The sequence below is a fragment of the Hermetia illucens genome, chromosome 3 (genome assembly GCF_905115235.1).
Source record: "Hermetia illucens chromosome 3, iHerIll2.2.curated.20191125, whole genome shotgun sequence".
Lineage (NCBI taxonomy): Eukaryota > Metazoa > Arthropoda > Insecta > Diptera > Stratiomyidae > Hermetia > Hermetia illucens.
The window spans coordinates 123,576,650-123,602,424 of NC_051851.1; the positions used below are offsets into that span (position 1 = coordinate 123,576,650).

Consider the following 25,775-nt stretch of genomic DNA (forward strand, 5'->3'; position numbering starts at 1 on the left):
TGACCCGCCCATGATCTTCCCATGGGAGGACATCAGGGGATCATGAAAACATACAAGAGACTGAGGTGGAGAAACATGCTTAGGGATATAAGGAAGTACATTGGAAAATGCCATACATAAATGTTAATCCTTACCCATCAAGATGCCGACGGTAATAACGGACATCGCGATGAGACTTTTTGATAAAGTAGATATCAACATTGGGAATCAGTACATCTTGACTTTCCAAGACAATCTTTGGAAACTGATGGACTGCTATGCAATCCCAAACGGAGAAGTGGAAACCATTCCGCGAGTTTTCTTTGATCAAATAGTATCTCGATATGGAAAACCAAAGCAGCAAGTAACAGGTCAGGGAACAAACTTCCTGAGTGACCGGTTTAAACGAATCTGTAGAATTGTAGACTAATAAAAATTAAAAAGATGCGAACTAGGTAACCACAGATTTTGACTATACGCAATAGAAGGTCTGGAGTTCCTTGCTAAGGCAGGCTTAGATGGGATACCGGTTGCTGCCGTTGATGATGATTCAAATTTCAATTGAATCAATTAAATAGTTTTTCGTGAGTGCTTCCCCGAAACTTTGAAAATGCGGGTCCGAGTAAAAGGTTTACTGATGGGATTTTTCTGTTTCGTGTACTGCGTAAAATTCTTACTTTCGGACAGTATATATTGTATTTTTACAATAATGCATCGACCTGAGTCACTATAACAATAGAGGACTGAAACTATTATATAGAAAGAACGATTGAAGCAGCTACCGCCGGGATAGTTGGCCGTTTTTACACCTACTGTGGTCGTTTCGTTCTTTGCGAAGTGTTTCGAATTTCTATCTGAAATTTACATAACATTTTCGAAATATGTAAAAATAAATTGATTTTTTCAGATTGTCACATTTTACTTCTAGTGTCATTTCTCTGATAATGAGACCTATGAGTGATTCATTCTCTATCATATTTGATCTGCGCTCTCTTTGTCACCAGATCCCCAGGTTTTTTTGTCCAATCTGTAAGAGTGGCGATTTTCATTCATTCTGTCATTCTGACAGCACAGCATATAAAGTAAGTTAGAACCCAAAGACTTAAATTGACCGCTAGAACGTAAAATATGATAGAAGACCCTTCACAAGTCATAGAATTTGTAGATCTTCCAAATTTTTATATCTTTCACAACCTCTATCGTAATTATCATAGGTAAGTATTTAACCGCTAGGGTCATGACAAGTACGGTATAAGCTAATGTATGCAGATATAAAATAATAGTTATTGGACTACAACAGGAGCTCTACAGGAAAGGGGATTCGAACAATCTTTAATATAAGATGGCGAAATTTGGTAAACTCACAAACACTAGGAAAAGAGAAATTAAGTTTTAACAAATAGAAACAAATCATTTCTATAGGTGATCTTCAAGTATAATTGTCGAAGCTAACGCTCGCTTGTAGTAAATCAAGATCCCGTCAAACTTATGGAAAGGGTCGGTTGCCAATTGGGAATCCTGCCAATTTATGTTGATGCAGATTCGGTTATTATCTTCATTCTTTTGTTGTTGAAAACCTTCTCTTCTTACTAAACAGTAATCCTGCTTCCCTTTACATATTGTCACTTACCACAAAAGGAAGAGGACATGACGCCTCAAACGGTAACCTATTGGCTGTGAATATTCATATTAGCTATCACACAACAAGGACGATAAAAATGTAAGTTGAGGTGTTCGATTGATACTGTGGCCATAGGTATCACACCAGAATAATTTCTGTTTATAAAATTTGTTCACGACAAAAGTATTCACCATTGAGACCTTACCTTCACGAAACAGAGCCTACATTCACGAAGCAAATTTCTAATGACTACACAACTCCTATATACATAGTAGCATTCTATATAGTTTCTTGCAGTTGGATTCCCAAAATGTAATCAAATATTACACTGCGACAATGCATCCTAAAGTTGAAATGCATAAACCCTTGTATTCTGCTGAATACAGGATACCTACAACTCACTGTCTGCCCTTACTATCCCATTTCTCAAGAATGTGATCTAAATTGGCTTTTCATTGGCGACGAGGGAATCACATGCAATGTATGGGCATTTTTACATTCGCCGAAGCATATACTCCTATGTATTCCATAAAGTTGCAACGCAAACATTTTCGTGTCCACGTTGTCAAAGTGTTCAATTAGTGCCATTCATTTTCTGAGACAAAGCATGAACCATTCTGTGCAGATTAAATGGAAATCTTGCTGGAGAGACATCACCACAATTTCGCTTGCGATTCAAAAGGAAATTACGATGCATTACGAAATGTATTCTTCCTTTTTATTATTCAATGTAATTTCTCAGCAATTATAGACGATTTTGATGTGCCAGAATAAAAGAGTGCTGAGATAAAAGAAGTCCCCACAAGCAATTTCATCGAAGTCCCCACAAAGTTCTGTCAATTATTTTTATTGCAGGCAAAGCCAAAGGAGCATTGAAAAGACGTAGAAGCCGTTAAAGGCTAGCGTAAAATTTCTAATTATAGAACATTGTAATAATAATTACAGTCATTATTGTGTACCATTAGCCTCGAGAAAGGAAGGAGACATAAGACTAAAGTCGCTTGTAGTGATCGCCATTATTCTTTTTATGTGAAATAAGACCTCTAGTGATAGTCCCACGCACTGGACTCAAAGAAGAAAGAAAATAGAATCTAAATTACTAAATTAATCAACTGTTAATGGAAGGTCGACTTACCTTTTTAACATTATGCCTAAAGAGAACATATCGTAGATCAACTGTACACTGATAACTTTTAACATTTAATTGTCGCAATGTGTGATTAGTAACAAGTGTTGTAACCGAATCTGTGGCAGTATCTAAAACGGCGAGGCCACCATCGTCTGATTGAAAAACATACTTGGTTTTCGTCACCCAAGTTGGTTGAAGGCGTTGCGGTGTCAAATCACCTTGCAAATATTCGTCAAGTATCATGCGACGACCTGACCAATACAGCAACTCGTCAACGTATCTGAAAAGACAATACAACTATTAATCATAAATTCAAGAGAAGTAATTGAAGATGAAAGATGATAGTTTGAATCTGTAAATGCCACCCAGAAAACACTGAAAATTCTTATCTAATAAGCAGGAAGTCGGAAACCGGAGGCTCGGCGCTTCAAGTGTGAAGGGTTTTGTTCGTGTTTCATGTCAGAATATGTAGGTACATGATAGTTCCATTGATGCATAGCTTGTAGTGTAAATATGTTCAATATACCCAATATTTAATTCGATGCGACGACGGATGCTGTCCGAAAGCCACTGCAGTCTCCATACGAAGGCCCGTACCGTGTTCTCGAGCGTGGAGAGCATTTCTTCCAGCTCGAGATCGGGGGACAGAAAAAGGTTGTCTCCTTATCCAGGCTGAAGCCCGTTTGCGCCCCAACTCAACGTCGCGTTCGCATCGCCGTATGATGGGGAATGCTGAAGTCGGTCGCTGAAGCCCCTAGGTTTCATCTGGGGGCGAAGCGATGTGGCGCAGCGGTGTGGCTTTCATGTGGCGAAGGTTGCCTTTCAGCAGGCGCAGCAATCCCGAACCTGTGAGACCTGATCTCTTGTCGAAGACCGGATCACTTGGGAGCATTGGGTTCTCTTCGTATACAAGCTTTGCAGGGCTGGCAGCAAATTCCTCTCGGCAGGTTGTTCGTAGGCAGAGTAGGACGAGAGGCAAGATTTGAGTCCAGGACGGATCGTCATGTGCCATAATGGCGGCTTTCAGCGTCCGGTGCCAACGTTCTAGCATCCCATTGGATTGCGGGTGGTATGCCGAAGTCCGCTGGCGTTTAGAACCCAGGAGTTTGCCTAACTCCGAGAAAAGGGTGGACTCAAATTGCATTCCCTGGTCAGTGATGACCACTGCAGGGACGCCAAAGCGAGGTATCCACTCTCGACAGGAGGCTTTGGCACAAGATTGCGCCATAATATCCTTCAGAGTAATTGCCTCAGGCCACGGCGTGAACCTGTCGATGATTGCAAACAATACTTGAAACCTTGCGAGTCTTTCAAAGGTCCTACTATGTCGACGTGTATGGTGTAGAACTGCTTGGTAGTGCGAGGAAATGAGCCCACTTCTTTCCTTACATGCCTGATGACTTTACACTTCTGGCATGCGATGCACTCTCTGGTCCAGGAGTTGACATCCTTGTTCATGGAGGGCCAGAAGTATTTCTCGGTGACTAGTCGATTTGTTGTCCTGACGCCTGAATGCGCTAAGTCGCGAACCACGTGGAACACTTCCTTGCGAAAAGTAGCGGCAATGTATGGCCGGGGTCCTTTTTCCGAAACTTCGCAGCATAGAAAGAGGTTCAAGCCGAAGAGGTGCAACTCCCGAAATTTGTATTTGGGGTTGGATTTGCGGCTACGTCATCCTCCTGCGCCTTGGCAATAGCCGAGAAATCGAGTGCGGCGGGGATGTTAACCTCGGAGACAAAGCGTCAGCAACTATGCTCTCCTTGCTGGACATGCAATGTATGTCAGACGTGAACTGGCTTCTAAAGCGCAGGTGTCGAAGTTGATGAAGGGACGTTTTGTCGGGATTTTGTTTCAAACCATATGTGAGAAGCTTATCGTCCGTGAACACTATGAATGGCCTGCGTTCAAAGGAGAAGCGGAAGTACTTAATGCTCAAATACGCGGCGAGCAGTTCTCGATCATAAATGTTGTAGTTCCGTTGAGTGGAGTTTAACTGTCTGGAGAAGAACCTCAACGGCTGACAGACTTGGTTCACCTTTTGGTGAAGAGCAGCACTTACTGCAATGTCTGAGACATCAACGAAAACCGCTAGGAGTGCATCTTGTCGAGGAAATGCCAAGAGTGTAGCATCAGCCGGTTGCTGTCGGGATTTATTGACCGCGCGGAGAGTCTCTTCAGACCACACGATCTCTCGTGTGTTCTTTGTTTTGGGGCCTGACAAGTACGCGTTCAAAACGGACTGGTGTTGAACGGCCTTGGGCAGGAAACGACGATAGAAGTTTAGCATGCCCAAGAACTTCCGCACACGGTTTTCGGATGCGGGAGGTTTGAGATCGCTTGCACCCTGTCTGGGCTGTATTCCTTCAGGGGAAATGAAGTGGCAGAGGAACCTCACCTGTGTCTGGAGGAACTTTCATTTCTCAACGTTTACTACTAACCCGGCCTCAAGGAGATGTTGACAAATGCATTCGAGATGAGCTTAGTGCTCAGACTCTGTGGAAGAAGCGACCAAAACGTCATCCAAATATACGAAATAGAAGTCGAGGTTTCGCAGGACCGAGTGGATGAACCTTTGAAGGGTTTCCGCCGCATTGCACAACCCGAAAGTCATCCGTGTGAACTCGAAGAGTCCGAAGGGTGCGTATATTGCCGACTTTACAATGTCTTCTGGAGCTACAGGGATTTGGTGATAGGCCTTGTTTAAATCCAAGGTCGAAAAGATGCGGCAGTTTGTGAGATAATGCGCAAAATCGTGGATGAGTGGATAGGATATCGGTCTAGAACAGTCTGCACGTTTAGCCTTCTGTAATCCCCACAAGGGGCACCATTCGTCATTTGGTTTAGGGACCATATGGAGTGGGGAAGACCAACAGCTGTCCGAAGGTCTGCAGATACCCTGTTGCATTAGTTGTTCCACCTCTTTCCGTGCAATAGCCAGCTTCTGGGGTGGTAGGGGACGCACTTTCGAAAAGATCGGGGAACCAGTGGTGTTAATGTGATGCTGCACATTGTACTTCACTGGTTTAGAGAGACTACACTCGGTAGTAATCTGGCTGAACTTTTGAAGAAGCGCCCGAACACGAGAGTCGGTAATGTCTTCCAAAAGTACGGAAAGACTGTTACTTGGGTGAGATGCCATTTGGCCCGACGAATTAAGGTTGGTCGTGGGATCTATAAGAGACTTGTTTTGCAAGTCCACCACCAACCCATAGTGACACAAGAAGTCTGCGCCTAGTATGGGGAAGCTGACACCCACCAGGATGAACCGCCACAATTGTTGTTCTACAATTTAAAAATTAATTAATCGTCATTCTTGACACCGCAGGCTAATCCCCCCCAAAAAAAAAATTCATTTTTTTTTTAAATTTATCATTTATATCATGGCCTGGAGAACACCGATGGTGGCCACTGTCAATCGCTGCGCCACACTAGTATTTGATACTTTAAGGATTAGTAATTTGACGCAAAAGAGGCAAATCTGAGACCTACTATAATTATGCTGATAATGGTAGGATTTCCACCAAGGTTTCCAGTATGATGTTTCATATAAGGACCTATATTACTGCAAATTTTACGGATCTAGAACAGAGCGTTCACAGTAAATTTCTAAAATATAAAAATATACTATTATTAGAGCAGATATTGTAGCGCAGGGTATTTTGAGACCTAGATACCATGTGCCTGGCATCTAGGCCCAGATTTTTCGGCTGGGTAATTTTCGAGAATAGCTTCTTGAAGTAATTGATCCTTTTCCTTCCTCTTCTTTGCAGCCAATGTCAAAACTTTCAATTGGTATCCTACATGGCTATATTTGGTGGTAAAAAATCCGTAACTGTCTTTTGGGTGTATAGTGACCACCCACCTTAAGTTCAACGTACAGCAATGTAATTCACACCGTATATGTCGGGTGCACAGTTCCAACCTTCTTGCCGAATTTCGTGCCAATGGGTGTAACCATTTCTGGAAAAAAGTGCGTATGGCAGGCAGGTGGATAGACAGAGAATCGGTTTTAGTCAGGTTTTGCTTTCTAAATATTTTTGAAGGTTAGGAGTATGGACTTCTTAAAATACCATTCTATTTAAGAAAAGTGAAGAAATTAAAAAGAAAAAAGAATAAGAAGGGATATAAAGGAATTAGAGGTTACCGAAAGTATTGAGATGGATAAGACCCATAAAGGCTCATTTATCAAAAAAACCAAGGCAATGGGTATTTTGAATTGTTCAAATTTATCAGCAGACATACCGGTGACAGTAAAGTAAATTCTCTAAGAGGTAAAACCTGAAGCCAAGCGACAATCAAAACTTCAAGCCAAGGTGTGACTACTGCGCCGAAGGCAGAATGGTCACAGGGGCTAAAATCTAACGATGAACGGTGAATTCTTGGTACCAGGGGACGCCCAGCTTCAACCAGCCTTGTCTCAGCAAAAAGGGCCACTGCCGGGATTGGCTTTGTTTCGCTGGTAAAACAAATACAATGATAGCCGTTCATAGCCGTTCATCGATAGCCGTCGATTCTGATGGTCCAACCCTGAGTGAAAGAGTAACTCAGAGCTCATCGATGAAGATCCTGAGACTAGATTCAGATTTTCCACTGATTCAATTGAGGACTATTCCAATTAGGACCCAGTCCCCAACGGACGAGTCGATTCAGGCAGCAAAGAAGATTTAACCGACACCCGCTAAGTCTTGATTTGCAGCCAAGACTATTAAACCCGATAGGTGGATCTTGTATGCCGACACCAATCCAATTGGTTACTATACTAAGTGCTGCAAACAGGGGGAGGAAATTCCTGTAAGTACTGCGTTACGCTAACTTTGCCGACGAAGAAAGAGTGATTGACTAAGAGAGTACTGTCCCGTCCCCCCTGGGTGCGACTAACTCTGAAGAGAGTTTCTGGACTGCTATCGGTCGTAAGGTATTTTCTCTAGTTTCCAGACGCGGAGCGTAACTTGGTGACCAGTGTAGTTTCAACACCTGGACGCTGTTAGGTAAGAAGCGGGGGAGAGAACCTGAACTGAAAATTAAGAAGGTTCGGTAACAAACGGGCTGCCGGCCTTTCTACGGCCACTGAAGAAGAGAGCATTAGGTCAGCTAAACAATCACCATGGAGACGTTTTTGCAAAGAAAATAACTCGCTGAGGTGATCTTAAAGTCGAAGCGGGTTGTGTAACCTAAGTTTACAGAACGGGAGGTGCACAGTGAGCGAACTTTTACTTTAACATAAGTACACTCCCCAGGTGACATCCAAAATCTCATCTCAGGGCCGACAGCCGCGTACATTTCTCAACCGAGAGACTGGATTTTGGCATAGAATCAATTCAGCAAGTAAAATTGAATCATCCTTATTCTGATAATAGAGTGAGCTGCCCAGGATCAATATATTCGGAGCATATGCCACACGTGCTTGGTACTCGCTTCTCTACTAATTATTTCGAGTAATGTGAAGGTGATATTTATTCCCAAAACAGGAAAGCCCACCTACACCGACGCAAAAAACTACCGACCGATCAGTATAACTTCCTTTCTACTAAAAAGGCAGGAAAAACTAGTAGATCGGTTCATAATGGATACGTACTATTTATAATATTATTCTTAGGTGGCCATTTCACTATAGAATGAATACCAGAAAGTCAAATCCGCGGTACCTGCACTTTCACATATTGGTCGATATTAAAGAACGCTAGGAAAACAGGACTAGTTATGTCTATTAGTAATGTAAAGTAAGTGCGGAAATCCAGCTGGTACAGAGAGTCAAGTATTATATTTAGGAGTACATCTGGATTCCAACCTAACGTGGAAGCATCATATCCAGGAATAATTTGAGAAATACTGCAGATTTATCTGGTTTGTAAGACCGCGATAGGAAAAATCACCGAGGTATCAGTCATAGAAATCGGGCTCAGGGGTATTCTCGGAAAATGCGATTATAGAACTGGTTCGATCTCTCGGAAAAATGGCTTCACTTTTTAAAAAAGGCATTGCGGTGGGACTGATAAACTTTTCTGCTTTCGTCGTATTCCATTCTATAATTCGCTAAATATTTATAGGGAAAGTACACATTGTGCCGACAGCTCATGGCTGCAATGGACCCTCCCAGCGTAATTAGGGTTCATGCCATACTCATTCTTCTTGGGTATTTCGGAGCCTGGGCACCACATAAAGGCAGCCTCTTGATTTTTTGTCCGCAAAAGAAATGATCAATTTCGACCTCCCGCATTCCCCACCTTTCCAAAAAATGTCAAAACTGGGACTGGCTTCGGAAAGTACTAACGAAGACTTTTCATTTGGTACCCCGCATGACAATATTTGCTGAAAAAAATATACATCAGTTTTCTGCATGTATGGGGACTTCCGTTAAATTCAACGTAGAAGGATGTAACTTACTGTATGCGTGAGCGTTCACAGTTTCCACCTTTCCACCAAATTTGGTATTAATAGCAATAGCCATCTCCGAGAAAAGTACGTGTGACAGACAGACAGACGGGCAGACGGACAGACAGACAGACAGTAAACCGATTTTAATAAGGTTTTGTGTAAAACAAAACAAAAACAAGATCCACCTTAAAAACTGTTACGCAAGATTATGATTCGTGATTGTCAAAAGCTGAACTTCCATATCTTATGGTTGTATGTTCGACTACCTTTTGGAAAACGATAGGACTTCAAACACGAAGTGCCCTCGTTCAAACACGGATGTGGATCTATAATGAAGGTCTCGTCTTTTCGTGATACAGTTGGTCTAATGTTTAAGGCTGTGGGTATAACGACTATAGCCAAATATTCTATCACACTTTATTACCGGGATCTATGCTACCTGATTCTCGTGGCAAATAGGACAACCATTGGATTTTGATTCACGATAATAATCTGAAACTTTTGGCTCGAATGGCGAACAGTTTGCTGGGTGACAACCAAACCTTTGACTTGAATCTCATCGAATATCTTTGGGAAATTATTAACGGAAAGAACGTAATTTCATAAAAACAACTGACCTGTACATCGCCAATTGTTTGTTGACTGCGAGCTTCAGCGCTGTCGTGCAGTTATTACTGCGAAACGGGGAAAGCAATCGAAAGGTTCGGAAAACGTTTGGTTTTCCATTCCTAGACATACGACCACATAATCTAAGGTAATGAGGTCATAAAAAAACAAATTTCATTGTTCACCGCAAAATAATTCTAGGCGTAGCTGCCGTAACTTCCACGAGTTGTGTTTCTAATCTGAGATATGAGGACACCATTTTAAATCGATCTTTTCACACAATATGGACATGCAGACGGTTATGGGTTTCAATTGATTTGCCCGGATGTACGCTACCCTTCTTTCTTGCAAGAGTGTTCATGCAACAGAATCATATTTGAAGATTCTGAGTTCCTTAGCAACTGCTCCCTGACTAGAGCTTTTTTGTACCACTTTAATGACAAAGGGCTTCAGTTTTGCAGGCATATGTTTTCTAGCAACACAATAAATCAACAATAAACTAAGAAAATTACTTTGAGGACGCTTTTCCAGATAAATCAATCATAAATTGGAAAAACTACTTAGAGCAGGTTTTTCAATGCCTGTACAGGTTTAAATTGGGCACCTCACCTAATTGTCCAAACTGCGACGGGTTCCCAGAGGACCCAGCGCACGTATTCTTCCAATGTCCTAGGTTCGTGTAAGAAAGAAGGAACCTAGAGGAAACTCTAGGTGAAGTGCTATCACCGGAAAATTGTGTCCGGAGAATGGTAGCTTGCCAGGGAGACTGGGATGCGATCAATTCAATGATCGCAGTAATCCAGGAGGAACTGCGAAAAGCAGAAAAAGTGAGGAAGGCGCGGTTACGAACCCCGCGGGAAGCCGGAAGGAGACCTAGCTAAAGTAAGCTAACTCCGCCCCATGATGTAATACCTAAAGGTGGTTCCACGGGGTAGGCGGGGAATCGGGGGTGGTTTTAGTGGGTAAAAATTCCACACTCTGGCGTGCCCAGGCCAGAGCCTTTTGAAGATTTCCACCTTCTGAGGCAAAAAAAAGACAGACAGACAAGCGGACGGACAGACAGACAGACATTGAATCGATTTTAATAAGGTTTTGTTTGCAAAACATGCATCCGTTTTTTAACGGAAGACATTTTTAAAAACTTTGAGCATTTTTCCCGCCACTGTATGTATAGATGTATGCTTTGGCGCATATTAGAACTACATTTATGAAGTTTCAAAATACATATGTGGAGGAATATTTTGAATTTGTAGCTATCTGAGACAAGAAATCCGTGTATAGGAATTCCCTCACATAAGATGATTACAAAACCCTTATACCTGTAGCACCCATCTTCCGGAATTCCGACGTGTTTCATATGAATTTACCGAACTAACTTGATAAAAAAGCAAATATGCAAACCAGGCTATTTAACATCGTAAAATTCAAAAGGTGTACGGAACAGTTTATCAATTTTTTTTTTATAAATCGAAAACGTGATGAGCAAACAAATTAACTATCAAATCAAATACATTATTTTCCACTCACCCCAATAAATAGATGGCTGTAACAATACCGGCTACAACAAATCCAATAACTAACAATGAAAATATTATACTACGCCAGTTATGTCCTTCACTAATATAGAATTCGTCCGTTTTCGATTTCGGATCGGCGACTTGAAGCGTTTCATCTGGTGGTAAACGCCACGGTCCACTTCCGCCACCGCTGCCTGCACGATCCGAATGCACATTCGCGTGCATTTCAATTTAATCGGGGGTGGTATGCCAGAATTGTAGCTAGGCGGTGGCCCAATATCGTTATCTTCTTTTAGTATGCCACCACCAATGCCGCCACCGCCGCCACCCCTACTATGGCGACAACTATGCTGGATTTTACCCGCCACGCTTGCTTATTTTTTAGGGGATGATCGTCAGTAGTCATTCAAATCCAGTATGACCTGTAAAGAACCAAAGCAAAAAATGTCATTAATGTAAATGAAATTTGCAGCATCAACATTAATCAAATTTTCCTTCAGATTTAAAGGGACCTGAAAAAATTATTGATGCAATGCTCTATTTACCGATTCATTTGCAAACATGCACCCGCAGCAAAAAATTTAACAAGATTCTGGCGAACGAATTAATTTGCGCTCATATTCAAAGCAGGGAAACGTCCAATTTTTTGCTAACAGCTTCGCATGTCCATTTTCACTACATACATTAAATCAGTACTGAAGCTTCGTTGCATGCAAGCCGATTTTTTGCCAGAAGTAGGAACCCCCTTGCTTGAATCCGAAACGAAGTCACGTATGATAATCAACATCCAGGCAACAAACAGCAAATCCAGCATCAATCATGTCAATCGTGTTCTAACAGCCATTTTAGCTACGTCCATTGTGCTGAGGTTTATGCAAATCAAAATGTGGTCAGTGGCCTGTATGCGAATAATGAACATGTCGAACTCTTGGAATCAACTGCAAGTATGCGGGCAGGATACTAACAGGCAAAAATGAAGCTGCAGGATCCCGGGTTGCAGCGCTTCACTAAGTTCTCTTCCATTAGCTTCATATAAACTACGCAACTTGATTGCAGGTTGTAGACCGGCATTTGCATTTGGACTGCACCACCTTGCCCTTCACGGGGAACGAACCCTGCAGGTATGCAACAAAACTGAGACAAGTTCGCAATGTTGCCTTACATGTTTGTACCCTTGCAGGATAGCCTGCAACGACCGTCCACTCGAGCTCGTCCATAGAGTCATAAAACCAGCTTACATTTTCATTCTCTTCCGTCCGGTATTTTATGCTTTCTGTATGAGTATATGATAAAGGCCCATAAAAGAGAGCGATAAAAACGACAACGGAGACACACAACAGATTTAAACATCCTGACGAGCGCTACCAAGACAATTTGCATGCTAAGCTGGCCCATGATAATTCCTTTGTAGCCATCGTTACCGCCAACGTTCTGGAAGAAGGCTTCAGTTGCATGCGGACACAACGTTGCAAATTTGTAACAATAGTTGTAGTAGCCCAGGGACTTATTCAATGTTGTTATGTGACCAATCAGAAAATGCAATCACAACAGTGTTGCATATAATACCATGATCCGCTTTTTACGACCCCTTATTAGTCATACAAATTGAAGTGCCGTGGTTAAGGTGGTGGAAGCAAGAATGTGGACTTAATCATTTAATGCATTCATAAAATTGCTACTTTAACGGATCGAAATCAAGTTCAATTTCTAAGAGGTTATGAAATGTTATGTGAAATTTAGTGATTTTTCAGTATCTCTTTAAACCGAAAATAAAATGTCCAAGATTAACTTAACCTTTCTTGAATTAAGACACGGACAGTCGTTGATTGTGGTATAAAAACTGGAAACAAATAGAAATGGAGGTGGCACCGAAGTGGATTATTCTGATTCCTCTTGAATGATGTGAATTTCAATTTAATTTTGCTTTAAATTTTGTCAAAAAGTCCCGAAGAATATTAAAGAAAGGCCACATAACGCACAAGAAGCCTGACGTACTGTCAGTTGGCGAATTAATTGATTGATACTGCTATTCCCCATAATAATTAATAAACGGAAATACGTGGAGAAGGAGACGAACTATGAGCCACTGGCTCTGCAAATCAAAGAAATCTGGCGCCCCAGAAAAGTGGTTGAAGTAACTATAATATCGTCACCTACCGTACCCAAATCAATGACCCCCAGATCGTCGGGGCCTAAATTCTAGGCACTTAGTGCTAGTATAAGGGAAACCATCATCTGCCGAGATTGTGACAACTCGGAAATAAACAGTTTATGGTTGGGCAAAAAGAAATGTCGTGTTTATGATCGAATAATGACGCTTTATTTAACACACTTAGAATTATACGATTTAAGTCAAATATGGGCCGTTTTGTTCGCAAACTTGTTGCCATTTAGAAGACAACTTCGTTATTCCCCTCCACCCCTTATAAACCCCCCCCCCCCCCCTCCTTATTTGCAAAAAGCTCAGACAGCCAGTTTTCGCAACCCTCTTTTGAGGCCAACTTAGTAGCACCAAGAGCGTTTTGCATGGGCCAAAAGAGATGATAATCACTTGGTGTCAAGTCCGGACTATACGGTGGGTGCAATAGGATGTCCCATCCGAGTCTGGCGGATCATCAAAAATGTGTGCCGAGCGTTGTCCTGGTGGAACACAACACTATTCCTATTGACCAATTCTGGCCGCTTCTGCTTAATCGCCTGCTTCAAACGGTCGAGTTGCTCACAGTAGAGGACCAAATTGAGGGTCTTGCCAAAGTTAAGCAGCTCATAGTGGATGATTCCTTCCCAATTCCACCAAACACACAACAAAACCTTCCTGGCCGTCAAACTGGGCTTGGCGATGGTTTGGGCCGGCTTGCCGCGCTTCGACCACAATCTGTTTCGCTTTAGGTTATCGTACGTGATCCACTTTTCATCACCAGTCACCGTCCGTACCAAAAATGCACCCCAGTACGGGGTGTGTCTTCGACATCCACTACACCAGAACGAAATCGATTGAACCAACGCTGCGCTGTGCGAATCGTTACAGTATCGGGCCGACAAACTTCACAAAATTTTTTTGACCTGATGCGATAAGTACAACACAAAGTATGTTTATGTGTCGCCATCTATTGGCAAAATACGATATTTCTTTTCCCCCAACCCAATATATACATATTTTCTAAATGCAATCAATCAAACATAGTCCTATGCTACTTCTTGTTAACGTAAAAAATACTTTCGCCCACAAGTTAGAATAATAATAAATAATAAACTCCGCTATAGTCGGTCCCAAGCCTGGTCGTGAAAGGAGGGGGGATGGGCAGCTTCAGTCTGAGTGGCTGTATTCCGCTGTAGGCTCCGAAGAGGTAGGTGCGAACAGTGGCACCACAATGACCAAGACCATTGCTCCGCCTGCTGTAGCTGTTTCACCTAAACCTGTGGCGACCACTTCAGCAGGTTCGTGTGGGCAGCCGATGAAGTGGACTGAGGAAATGAACCTCTTCATCATCCGCTCCTGCTACGAAATACCGGCGGGGGTGAGTACAATATCTTGCCGCCTCTTGTTGCACCAGAGATTCATCGAGCGTTTCACGAAATTCGCGTACGTGAATGCGCAGCGAGTCGCAGACCAGTACCACTTTACTACTCGCAGCGACACAATCCCGGCCATCATTAGGGAGCATGTTCGACTTGAAGTCATCGCGGAAATTGGTGACCAAGAGTCGATGGGAGCAGGGGCGGCGAGATCTATAACACCACGCCGCACTGCAGGCAACAGTTTTGGTACTCGCCAAAGCACTCTGCTTCACCGGCCGGTTAAAGTTCGGAACGGTTTTCGGAACGAATTTCAAAGAGCGTGTATAGAATTCTCGGAAATGGATTCTTTTTATAGACCAGGTATTCCCAGGTTCTATGCATATCCAGCAACTCCGAGCATTCTATCTCAAATCAATGATGAGATTGCAGATATGTCGCTCCTGCAACTACAACCATTTGTACGTTGTGATGCAGTTGCGGCTGTCAGATTGCACGGTCAGAAGATTCCCTTTCACGTTATTGGTTTGAGTGACCGAAGAGATACACCATGGAAAATTCATCTAGAACGTCGGCGTGACTCACTAAGGCAGGACATTGCTAGGCTTATTCAAATCAACTCTGGCAATGCCAGCAGATGGGTGAGAAATAAAGTGCGAAGGGTTTATAGGAGCTATGACATCTCCAGTGTGACACCCGTTGTTGAAATTCTGGACACACTAAAGCAGAATCTTTCTGCCGTATGCAATCGATCACGAGACACCCGTAGTTGAAATTCTGGACACACTAAAGCAGAAACTTTCAACCATATGCAGTCGATTACGACGGTATGGAAAAAGTCCCTTCAGACATGTTCAAAATGCAACGTATACAAGGAATCATTGGAGTTTTTTCAGATCTCTCAACGAATCCCAACGGAGCGCCCAGACTATGCAGTTTTCGGTAACGGAAGCGAAAGAATATTGGGATAGACTCCGGAGGGTTACCCGTCCAGCATGTTGAGTGGATCACCGCTGAAGGCACCAGCAGAGCATGAATTTTGCGCATGTTACCGAAGAGGAGGTTCGAAGAACCATAAACAGATCGGAGAACTGGAGGGGTTTTGGTCTGGATCGGGTGCAGAACTTCTGGTATTAAAAGTTCACCAGTATACATGGTGGATTGGTACACAGCATAAACCAGGTCATGAGTCGGCCGGAGCAATTTCCACCCTTCCCCACTGGGTAAATTCCATATCTTATTCCAAGGATAAACACAGTGCAGGACCTCGCAGGCACAAGACCGAGTACTTGCTAACCAATGATCTACAAATTCATAACGTCCATTATTAGGGGAAGGGTTAATGCGCACTTCAAGACCGACAACATTCTATCCGAGGAGCAGGACTGCCGGGGGTCAAGGGTTGCAAAGAGCAACTCATTATCGACTCGGTAGTTATAAGACAAGCAACAACGGCGGCGCATCTTCCAGGAGGATTCTTTGAGTCTCCTTTGGTTCTGCGTAGCACAGAACCCCCTTTCATGGCTATTGAATGTTGCTAGAGGGCGTGATGTAGCAATCAAATATAGCCTACGTGTTAAGTGCGAGCTGACACACTTGATGTACTTAGATGACATCAAGCTGTATGCTGATACTGAAACCACCTTAGAAGTCTATTGCGAATAGTAGACATGTTTAACCATGATTTTTGGATCGAATTTGGATTAGTCCAGTGTCGAATCCAAGCCATCCGCAAAAGTCATCACGAACCGCATGCCGGACATAGGATTGGTGTCCTCCACATCCAAGCTACTCCATACCATGACAAACTTCTACAAGTACCTAAGAATTCTGCAAGGAACCTATGCTCGAGTTAGTGATTTGAGGAATGCTCTGCTGTCCGAATTCCTGGGACATGTAAAGCTGATACCGAAATCGCGGAAGACTAAAAGCGCATTGAATGAATTCGTTATCCCTTCACTAGCTTACGCATTCGGAATATTACCGTGGACTAAAACTGATTTGGAAAGCGTCCAGCGGAGGATTAGACCTACTATGCCCAAATTCCGAATGCATCATCCAAATTCTGCCATTGGGCGGATGAACCTGCATCGTGACATCAAAGGTAGGAGCGTGGTTGACGTGCGGTACAACATCATCGCCAAGTCGACTCGCTACGTGCTTTTTTTACAGCAAAGAGTAGGCGAGTCCTTGCATACGACTGCTGACTGCACTTAATTTGAAGGATTGATCTTTCAATCCTATGATTGGGGTGAAGTCGGCCCAAGAGCTGATCGATGAATGGAAGTCGGAAATTGTCTTTGGCAGCCATTTGTCGATTTGCATTTGTCGGACAGATGGTTGTGTGCTGGGGAACTCTTTGCTGTGTGCCATTCAGGCCGGCATGGTCGCCACCTGAGCTTATAAAAAGCTCATAATTAAAGAGCGGGTGGAGAACGACCAGTGCAAAAAGTGAGGTTCAGCGTTAGAGACGTTGGACCATCTCATTTCTGGCTGCACTATAATGTACCAGTACAATACACCAACAGACACAATGCTATATGTGAGGTGATTCACTAAAACTTTAAATTTAGGCAGGTGCTAATCACGCAAGCCTGTCTGGTTTACCGATGTGAGCCGCAGGCAGTATTGAATAATTCTGCTTACAGCACGTATTGGTACCGGTAAGTTCTAACTGATTTCCACCTATCCTCCTTAATAACAACATTGAACGGAAATAGGTAGAAAAAGGTGAACTCTGATTTACTGACCGGGGAAACCAAAGAAATTTGTCGCCTCGAGAGAGTGGTTTTGTTAGCCACAGCTAGTTTACCTAAACTCCTTACGGTTCCTTAGATGTCCTGGGACTTTCACACAGTCTGGTTCAAACCTTGCAGAAGATATTGCGAGGAGCTCTTGATGGATTCTCCCATTGACCTACCAGCGGGCTCCACCATCATAGCCCCTGCATATTTTAAGTAAGTACTTAGTACAAGTGCATGTCAAATTCGACATCTGTCGAGATTGTGATAAATCAAGGATCATTCATTTTTAAGGTTTTGTTTGCAGTGAGTGATATCCTCGTTGAGATTTAGGGGGGATCCCAATACATTTAAAAGGGGGGTGTAAAATTTTTTTTCACCAAATATAGTCATGTGGGGTATCAAATGAAAGACCTCGATTAGTACTCTACGAAGCCGATTTTAGTTTTGCGATTTGTTAAAAAGGCGGGGAGTGGGAGGGGTGCAAAGTGATGATTTCTTTAACGGAGCCATTCTCAGAAACTACCCACCCGAAAAATCTGGAAAAAATCATGAAGCTGCTTCTATATGGTGCCCAGGCCTCAAAATACTCTCCATATCGATACATGGTCAAATTAAGTTAATAATAGCATATTACCAAATTGTTGGGAAAATTGAGTAAAACCCCCCTTAAGTTTATCTCAGAGTTATAAAAGGTAGTAGTATAAAATATAATATGAAGCATATTATTTCCAAGTTTGATCAAAATCATACTATTAGTAACAAAGTTACAGTAGCTCAAAGCTGTTTTAACTTTAATATTAATTTCTTTGCAAACCCACTTTTAGGTACACCGGAACATACGGAACATACTGGGACTGGGTTTTTACAATCAATACTCGATAGATTTAACCATTAGACTTTATTAAATAATTTGTGTGACTGTGACTGTTTGCTCGTTAGAGGCAGAAGAGACTCTCGCTTCATGTGTTTCTTTTCTGCCCCTAACTCATGGCACACTTTTCTCGCCGGTCCTCCACTCCCGTGGCGAGCTCCGCAAAGTGGATAGATCCGCGCCATCTATTCGTTCGCATTCGCAACATTCGAAATAAATTTCGAATGCTGCGAATCCTGCCGCGCCGCATTGTCTTTACCGTGTAAATTTACAACCCTAAGTACTAAATCTACTAACAGCCCCATAATAGTTACACATTAGCATGCACTACATTTCGCCTTAGCCTGAAATAAACACCCGAAATGCCTTTACTATTAAACAACATTATCATTATCAACAACAGTGGTTGCGTTTTAAATATTTTCAAATTTTTTTTTGTTATTATTTAAAATATTTTAATGGATTTTATGGCTTCGGGAAGCTTCAAAGGGTACAGGGTTTTTGTGAATAAAATTGTAAAAAGCAAATTGAAATCATCATCATCAACGCCGCCTATGCCATCGCTCCATCTCAGGCAGGGTCTGCCTCGCCTTCTTTTCCTACCATAGATATTGCCCTTATAGACTTTCCGGGTGGGATCATCCTCATCCATACGGATTAAGTGACCCGCCCACCGCAACCTGTTGAGTCGTGGTATCGCTCATAGATTTCGTCGTTATGTAGGGTACGGAATCGTCCATCCTCATGTAGGGCGCCAAAAGTTCTTCGGGGGATTCTTCTCTCGAAGGCGGCCAAAAGTTTACAATTTTTTTGCTAAGAACCCAGATCTCCGAGGAATACTTAACGACTGGCAAAATCATAGTCTAGTACAGTAAGAGCTTTGACCCTATGGGGGACGTTTCGAGCGGGAACAGTTTTTGTAAGCTGAAATAAACTCTGTTGGCAGCCAACAACCGTGCGCGGATTTCATCGACATAGCTGTTATCGGTTGTGATTTTTGACCCGAGATAGAAGAGTCTCCTATCACCATTGTTTTCGTTTGACCAGTGTGATTCGATGTCGTCCGTTCTTTCGGTTTTGGTTTTGGCGCTGACGTTGCCACCATGTATTTCGTCCTGCCTTCATTAATATGCAGCTGAAGATCTTGCGCCGCCTGCTCGATCTGGATGAAGGTAGACTGTACATCTCGGGTTGTTCTTTCCATGATGTCAATATCGTCAGCGTATGCCAGTAGTTTGGTGGACTTGAAGAGGATGGTAACTCTCGCATTTACATTGGCATCGCGAATCACTTTCTCCAGGCCCAGGTTAAAGACCGTTGTTGATGTTGAATGGTATCGAGATTGATCCTGTTGCTTTTATCTGGCCTCGCACATTGGTCAGGGTCAGCCTAGTCAGTCTTATCAATTTCGTCGGGATACCGAATTCTCTCATGGCCGTGTACAGTTTCACCCTGGCTAAGCTGTCATAGGTGGCTTTAAAGTCGATGAAAAGATGGTGCGACTTATGACTATATTCTAACAGTTTTTCCACCGTTTGCCGCAGAGAGAAAATCTGATCTGCTGCTGATTTGCCTGGATTGAAGCCTCTTTGGTATGGGCCAATGATGTCCTGGGCGTATGGGGCTATCCGGCCAAGCAAGATAGAGAAGAATATCTCATAGAGGGTGCTCAGCAACCTGATACCTCCATAATTGCTGCACTGTGTGATTTGCCCCTTTTTATGTATGAAATAGATAATGTCTTTTTGCCAGTCGTCAGGTATTGATTCCGTATTCCGTATTCGTATACTTTGAACATCAGTTGATGCACCACATGGTGTAATTGGTCGCCTCCATATTTAACCAATTCGGCTGTAATTCCATCGGTTCCTGGCGACTTATGGTTTTTAAGCCGATGAATTGCACGGACTGTTTCTTCTATGCTTGGTGGTGGCAGCATTTGTCCGTCGTCTTCAAGGGGGACCTCTAACTCGCCGATATTTTGCTTGTTCAAGAAAATTAAAATTTAGGGAATTAAAAGAAGGGCAATGGAGGAGCTAACGGGTTTAGTGACTAGAGGAAAATGCTGAATATTAGCAAGTAACACTCACCAGCTCTTCACAAGAAAAAGCGAATGAAATGATGATGCAGCAACCGCGAAGCCGCAGACACTAGAACCAATTAAAAACTTCGGTTTGTGATGGAGTTAAATTTAGGGGCCATTCATCTGACTCGATAGCAGGCTGATTGAAGACCGCCCAGTTTACTATTCCACCAGTAGTTGGTCATCTACTGGGTAATGTGCAACTCGTGGACATGGATGTGTTCAACCCTTGGAGCTTTTCTCGTGGGGCAACCAAACTTAGTAGGTTGGTTTAACCTCATTTTCATGAAAATCTGCCCATCCAATGCTTTTGTGGACAAGCCTAATGCCCTTTCGGCTTTGGGTATGTTATATGCCTAGTGTAATGTGGTATCCTTACTTCAAAGCTAATTGCCTGGTGATCGCTGTGAGTGTAGTGCTCGCTAACGTGCCAAAGGCCAAAAGCAGACGTTCGGTGGCCAGAACAATATCAAACTGGGCAAACGCCTCTAATCGAATTTAGTTCTACCCATCATTCTCTCTGTTTCCCCATTCCAGGATCCACACATTAAAAGCGATGGCGTAGTGACCAAGGTTGTCCAATATGTCCTGTCAAGCCTCTGGCCAACTGGCTTATGGTGCATTGTATAGCTCGCCTACCACGAGCTCATATTACCCCACCAGTCGAGTTTGTGAGTTATACGCCCTGTAGCGGTTTCTGTATCATTCACTGACGATGACAACTTCTATCTCAGACTCGTGAGTGGTCTACTTAAGTAAATCCTGAGCGACCCTGCAATGAATGAGGTTTATTTTAATGAACGCCCTTATTTCATTGCAGTCAAACCCCTTCCTGAATTCTGGCTATTTACCACATCCGGTAATATGCTGGTTATCCCGTCCTTTCGTTCCTTCGTATAATGGGAATTCCGAACCCCTATTGCATTCCTTGGTAATATGGCCTTTCTCCTCGAACTTTCAGTATCAGTCAGACCAATCGGTGCCGTTGGTGCATACCTTCGTGAAGTTCCCAACATGGGGCATTAGAAACACCCCTTTAATGAAATTTGCTCTCTCAGACGGTAGACAACCCATCCGATCCTAACTTTCCCTACCGCTAATAGCTTTTGCGCAGCGTCCATTAGTAGCCGCATTGTGGCCGTTTGAGTATTACTATCGGCTTTCCTCAGACTTACAATGGATTCAGTTCATTCAGTTCCTCCAACTTGCTCTTTTAACGCTGTTCCAATTTCTCTACTGAGTGTTACTTCGTCGAGATCCTTGCACTGTATATAGATCTCATGTTTTTGGGCCCCTAACGTGACATTCCCTCCAAATGAATTCCCAACTTTGTAATGAAAGCCATCATTTGTCCTAGCTGGATTTTTTTTAGCTCAAACATGAGATCACCTTTCCTCGATCTTCGGATTTTGCGGGCATTTCAGTCTAGATCTTTTCAGTGGGGATCACCTTTTTTAGTATCTCTGCATACGACAGATTGCTTTGCTGGAGATAATTGCCTCTGGGCAAATTAGCACATTCGATATCTTCTTCGCCGTTTTGTGAATAGCCTTAGTCTATGCACCATTTTCCGTTCTCTTATGTTTCGCTTTCGGTTCCCGACGATCACACTAAGGGCTCAGGTTTCCTTCTTTCCGTATTTTTAGCATCACCATCTTTTTGCCACGCTCTTTTATCTGGTGGTAGGTCGATGGCACTAAGGTTAGGTGTCATCTGGATCCTCTGTAACATAGTATGGTCACCGCGTCTTATGATAGATGACTCTGATCGCTCTCACGATGTTTTTGATAGCTTTGTGCGCGTTGTGCTTGTCCCTGATAAACTCGGGCAGCTCCTCCACGTCAGGACTATGTCTATGAGTCCTTGCCGGATTACCCTTTTTAAACACTTCGTTATCCTTGTAATTTATGTGGTTTCCATAGTTTTTGGGGTCCCTGGAATTGGTGGAAATGGGCGAATTGACTTCTTTGATAGATAATTGGCCCCGAAACCGTTTTCGTGGGCTAACGATTTCCTTTCAGCCTGCTTGTCCACTCCCAAAAGCAGCAAGCACATGGCTACGGAGCTCCTACACAGTAACTTTACTCCTTTTCACTTTTTTCATGTTGGTTTTATTTTTTGGGTACCCTTCTCATAATCATTTTGATCCACGAGATGAGTAAACACGTGCCCATGCACAGTCATAAAACAAAAGTATATGAGCACATATTTACACGTCAATAGATATGCCCCCTGTCACTTAGGGCCGCGCCTGATGGAAGATCTGGAAATTCCTCACAGGCTGTCCGTCTGTCTGTCTGCCTGTCATGCCCACTTCCTCGGAAATGGCTACTTCTATTCATACGGGGGCGGTGTTTTTTCCCCGAATATAGCCATGTGATGAATTAAATGAAAGGTCTCGATTTGTACTTTTAAAAGCAGATATCAATTTTAACATTGGCTGCAGATGAGGAATGGGGGGTCCGAAAGCAGTCAATCATTTCATAGACCGGTTCTCAGAAACTATCCGAACACAAAATTAAAAAAAAAATTTGGTGGCGCGAGCACATTGTATCTAGGCCTGCTTAAATAAAGTTAATAATAGTATCCTTTTATGTTTCGAAAATTTACTACGAACTTTCCTTAACTTCATCCTAGGCCCATAAAATATTGTAGTAAAATAGACTTTAATAGGAAGCATGGTACTGTTTGGTGGAAATCCTACCATTATTAATAAAGTTATCGTAGGTCAAAGTTGCTCTTTTCGCGTCAAATTACCACCCCTACGAGACAAAATGTCAGTACCACGTCGACTTGAATATCGGGTAAATTCATTCATATTGAACTACACTACGATCTATATATAAATGGAACCGCCTCATAAACGAACCAAGTGGTCATAGTTTTTGTATTATAAACAAAATATTGCTGCATCTTTACTATTAGCTCAATTACATAAAAAAATAATTTAAATGGGTATCCTCCTTAGGGATAAAACAAATTGTTCACTATCAGCGCCCATCAAACTTCCTACAGAAACTGCGTGTTTGCAAAATTTATTACTTAGTTTCAACAATAGTATTTGTACAAATACTGGTATCCTGTACAGAATTAATCGACTAACTTTTCCTTGGCGATATCGCAAGATACAATCTTCATCTTTCAATTATCAACTGTTCACATCTCGATAGGGAATCGATGTTAAAAACACTCATCTCGAAACCACCACCAGTGGATGATTGCCGCAATTTATTCTTAAGGTGACACGTATTCGATTTTATTGCAAGTCGCAGTTGACAAATGGTTGTAACCCCACTACAATAAAATTCAACTCCATTCCTCGACTGTTTCTTTGAAGATATTGGCATGGTCCTTCCCTGTACTTGCGTATTTATAGTATACACCGACGTCGAAGTACGTTGAAAGTGGGGTACCAGTAGCAATGCCACGATAGGCGCAAATAGTCTGAACCTCTGACTCAGGACTAAGCGTAACGAGTTTTTTCTAAATAAAGCTCTCAATAAGTGTATAAGCTATAAACCCTAATACTCATTGATTAGGAAATGAATCCTTGATTCAATCTCTAATACGATATCCGATACGGTGCCTCCATGGTACCACATTCCGTAGAGTTCTGCACAAGTCGATAGGAATCGAAATTCGTTCGCACGAATAGCGGAAGGAGGAATACATTTTTATCAGGCTTCATGTAGCACTCAATGGTATGATGGTAATGTGCTTCGAATGATAATTGCTAATAGTGGCGTTACTGAGGAATATTAGCAAATTTGAAATGTTTCCACGCCATGAGTAGAAAGTGTGGGTGGTAAAGGCTCCCAGGATTGTGTTCGTTCGTTCATCTCCGTTCGCTAATACGTTTTTATAATTAGACGCCAATCGTATGAAAATTTATAGTAAAAATGGTTGATATCAATCTCCATGTCTCTCAATTAAGGAGGCCATTCTTTTTGGAATAGCGATTTGCGGAAATGAAGAATATAAGCTATAAATTTCGGAGAAGTGTGTCTTCCTCTAGCGGAGTTTGTGAATTTATTCGATCGCTTATCTCGAAAATTAGGTTTATAGCACATAGTTTGTATGAGCAGTTCTGGTTCGTTCACTCCTTTAGCTTGAATTTATGAGGTCAAAAGTCTAGGGAGGTGAATAATCCTAAAAATAGCAGATATCCCATTCGTATCGTCTACATGTGCCTAATAACGCTTTGACTTCAGGATTTTCACCGAGCACTACAGTTCGTACCGAACCTCAGAACACATCCATATGTATTTCAAGGAATGCATGCCACTACGCCTGACAGCTCAACTGTGTGGAAGGAAAAAACCTCTTATTCATTCAATGACGCGTTCCGACAAATGATATATGATATTTTTGCCAAAACGACTCCGAATTAATGGCTTATACACAACAACACAAAGGATACACAAGTAACATACAATTCGCATAGTTGTTACGAATGTCCTTTAAGCGGGAACAAAAGCGCGGAATGACTAAACGAAAATGCCAAGAATTCGAATGGTTTTGGATCCATGCTAGTTCGACCATCGAGCGCAAAATACAGAGGCCTAGGCGACACAACGGAAGCGTTCCCTCCGAATCCATTTCTAGAGAGGAAATGGAAATATGGTAAATGAGTATTGCCACATCACTATCGTTTAAGGATATAGCGGATTTGGTTTTGCTACTTTCATATGTTACTTCTGTGAGAGTGATTGCTCCATATGTGCTTTGTTTGCTGTTGTGGCTGGCGACGACAAGCATGTGTTTTGAAATTAATGAATTTAGGAAATTAGGTTTAAGAATATTAAAAATGATGTGTTAACATGTTTTTATCGCGTGATTAGATTAGGAAGTAATATTTCTTTGTTCTCCCTGACCTTTGGCGGTGTTTGTGTGTTGAAAGCATGCTCCTTTATGTTAAGAAACCTCCGGGAGTAGGAAGCTCGCAAAAGGCTATTCAAAAAGGAAGAAGAAAATTTTTGCTACTCAATAAAGCTCTAAGAGTTCATGGAGCGAAAGCGTTGGAGCATAGCACCAATTGTTCGTTACATACCCTACACTGGAGGAAAAAACAACTTTTAGGGTTGAGACCTGTAAATATCTGGAATTTATTCTAAGGAAACCTCCGAGTGGGCCTTGGATGCAATCTCACTATTCCGACCCAATTTTAGCTACCGAAATAGGATTTGTCTTTTTATTTTGGAATAAAAACAGGAGGGCGCCTTTCTCCTGTTTGAACCAAACTTCAATCAAACGTTGGTCAACGTGAACCTAAACAAACTGGGACAGTAAAATTTTGAAATATAATACAAATGGTTGTATAGCATTGTGCCATAG

The 25,775-nt window shown here is 42.4% G+C and overlaps 1 protein-coding gene across 4 annotated transcripts in view; it reads right to left on the reverse strand.

The window, feature by feature from the left end:
• The window catches only part of LOC119653164 (inactive dipeptidyl peptidase 10), a 348,858-nt gene that overhangs the window by 57,979 nt on the left and 265,104 nt on the right, over window positions 1-25,775 (reverse strand). For all 4 annotated transcript variants that reach the window (XM_038057706.1, XM_038057707.1, XM_038057704.1 and 1 more), the window contains 2 exons: window positions 11,238-11,649; window positions 2,736-3,009 (listed from right to left, as the gene is read on the reverse strand). In XM_038057706.1, the coding sequence (XP_037913634.1) occupies window positions 2,736-3,009; window positions 11,238-11,452 (489 nt within the window). In that variant the 5' untranslated portion in view covers window positions 11,453-11,649. The remainder of the gene's footprint in view (window positions 1-2,735; window positions 3,010-11,237; window positions 11,650-25,775) is intronic.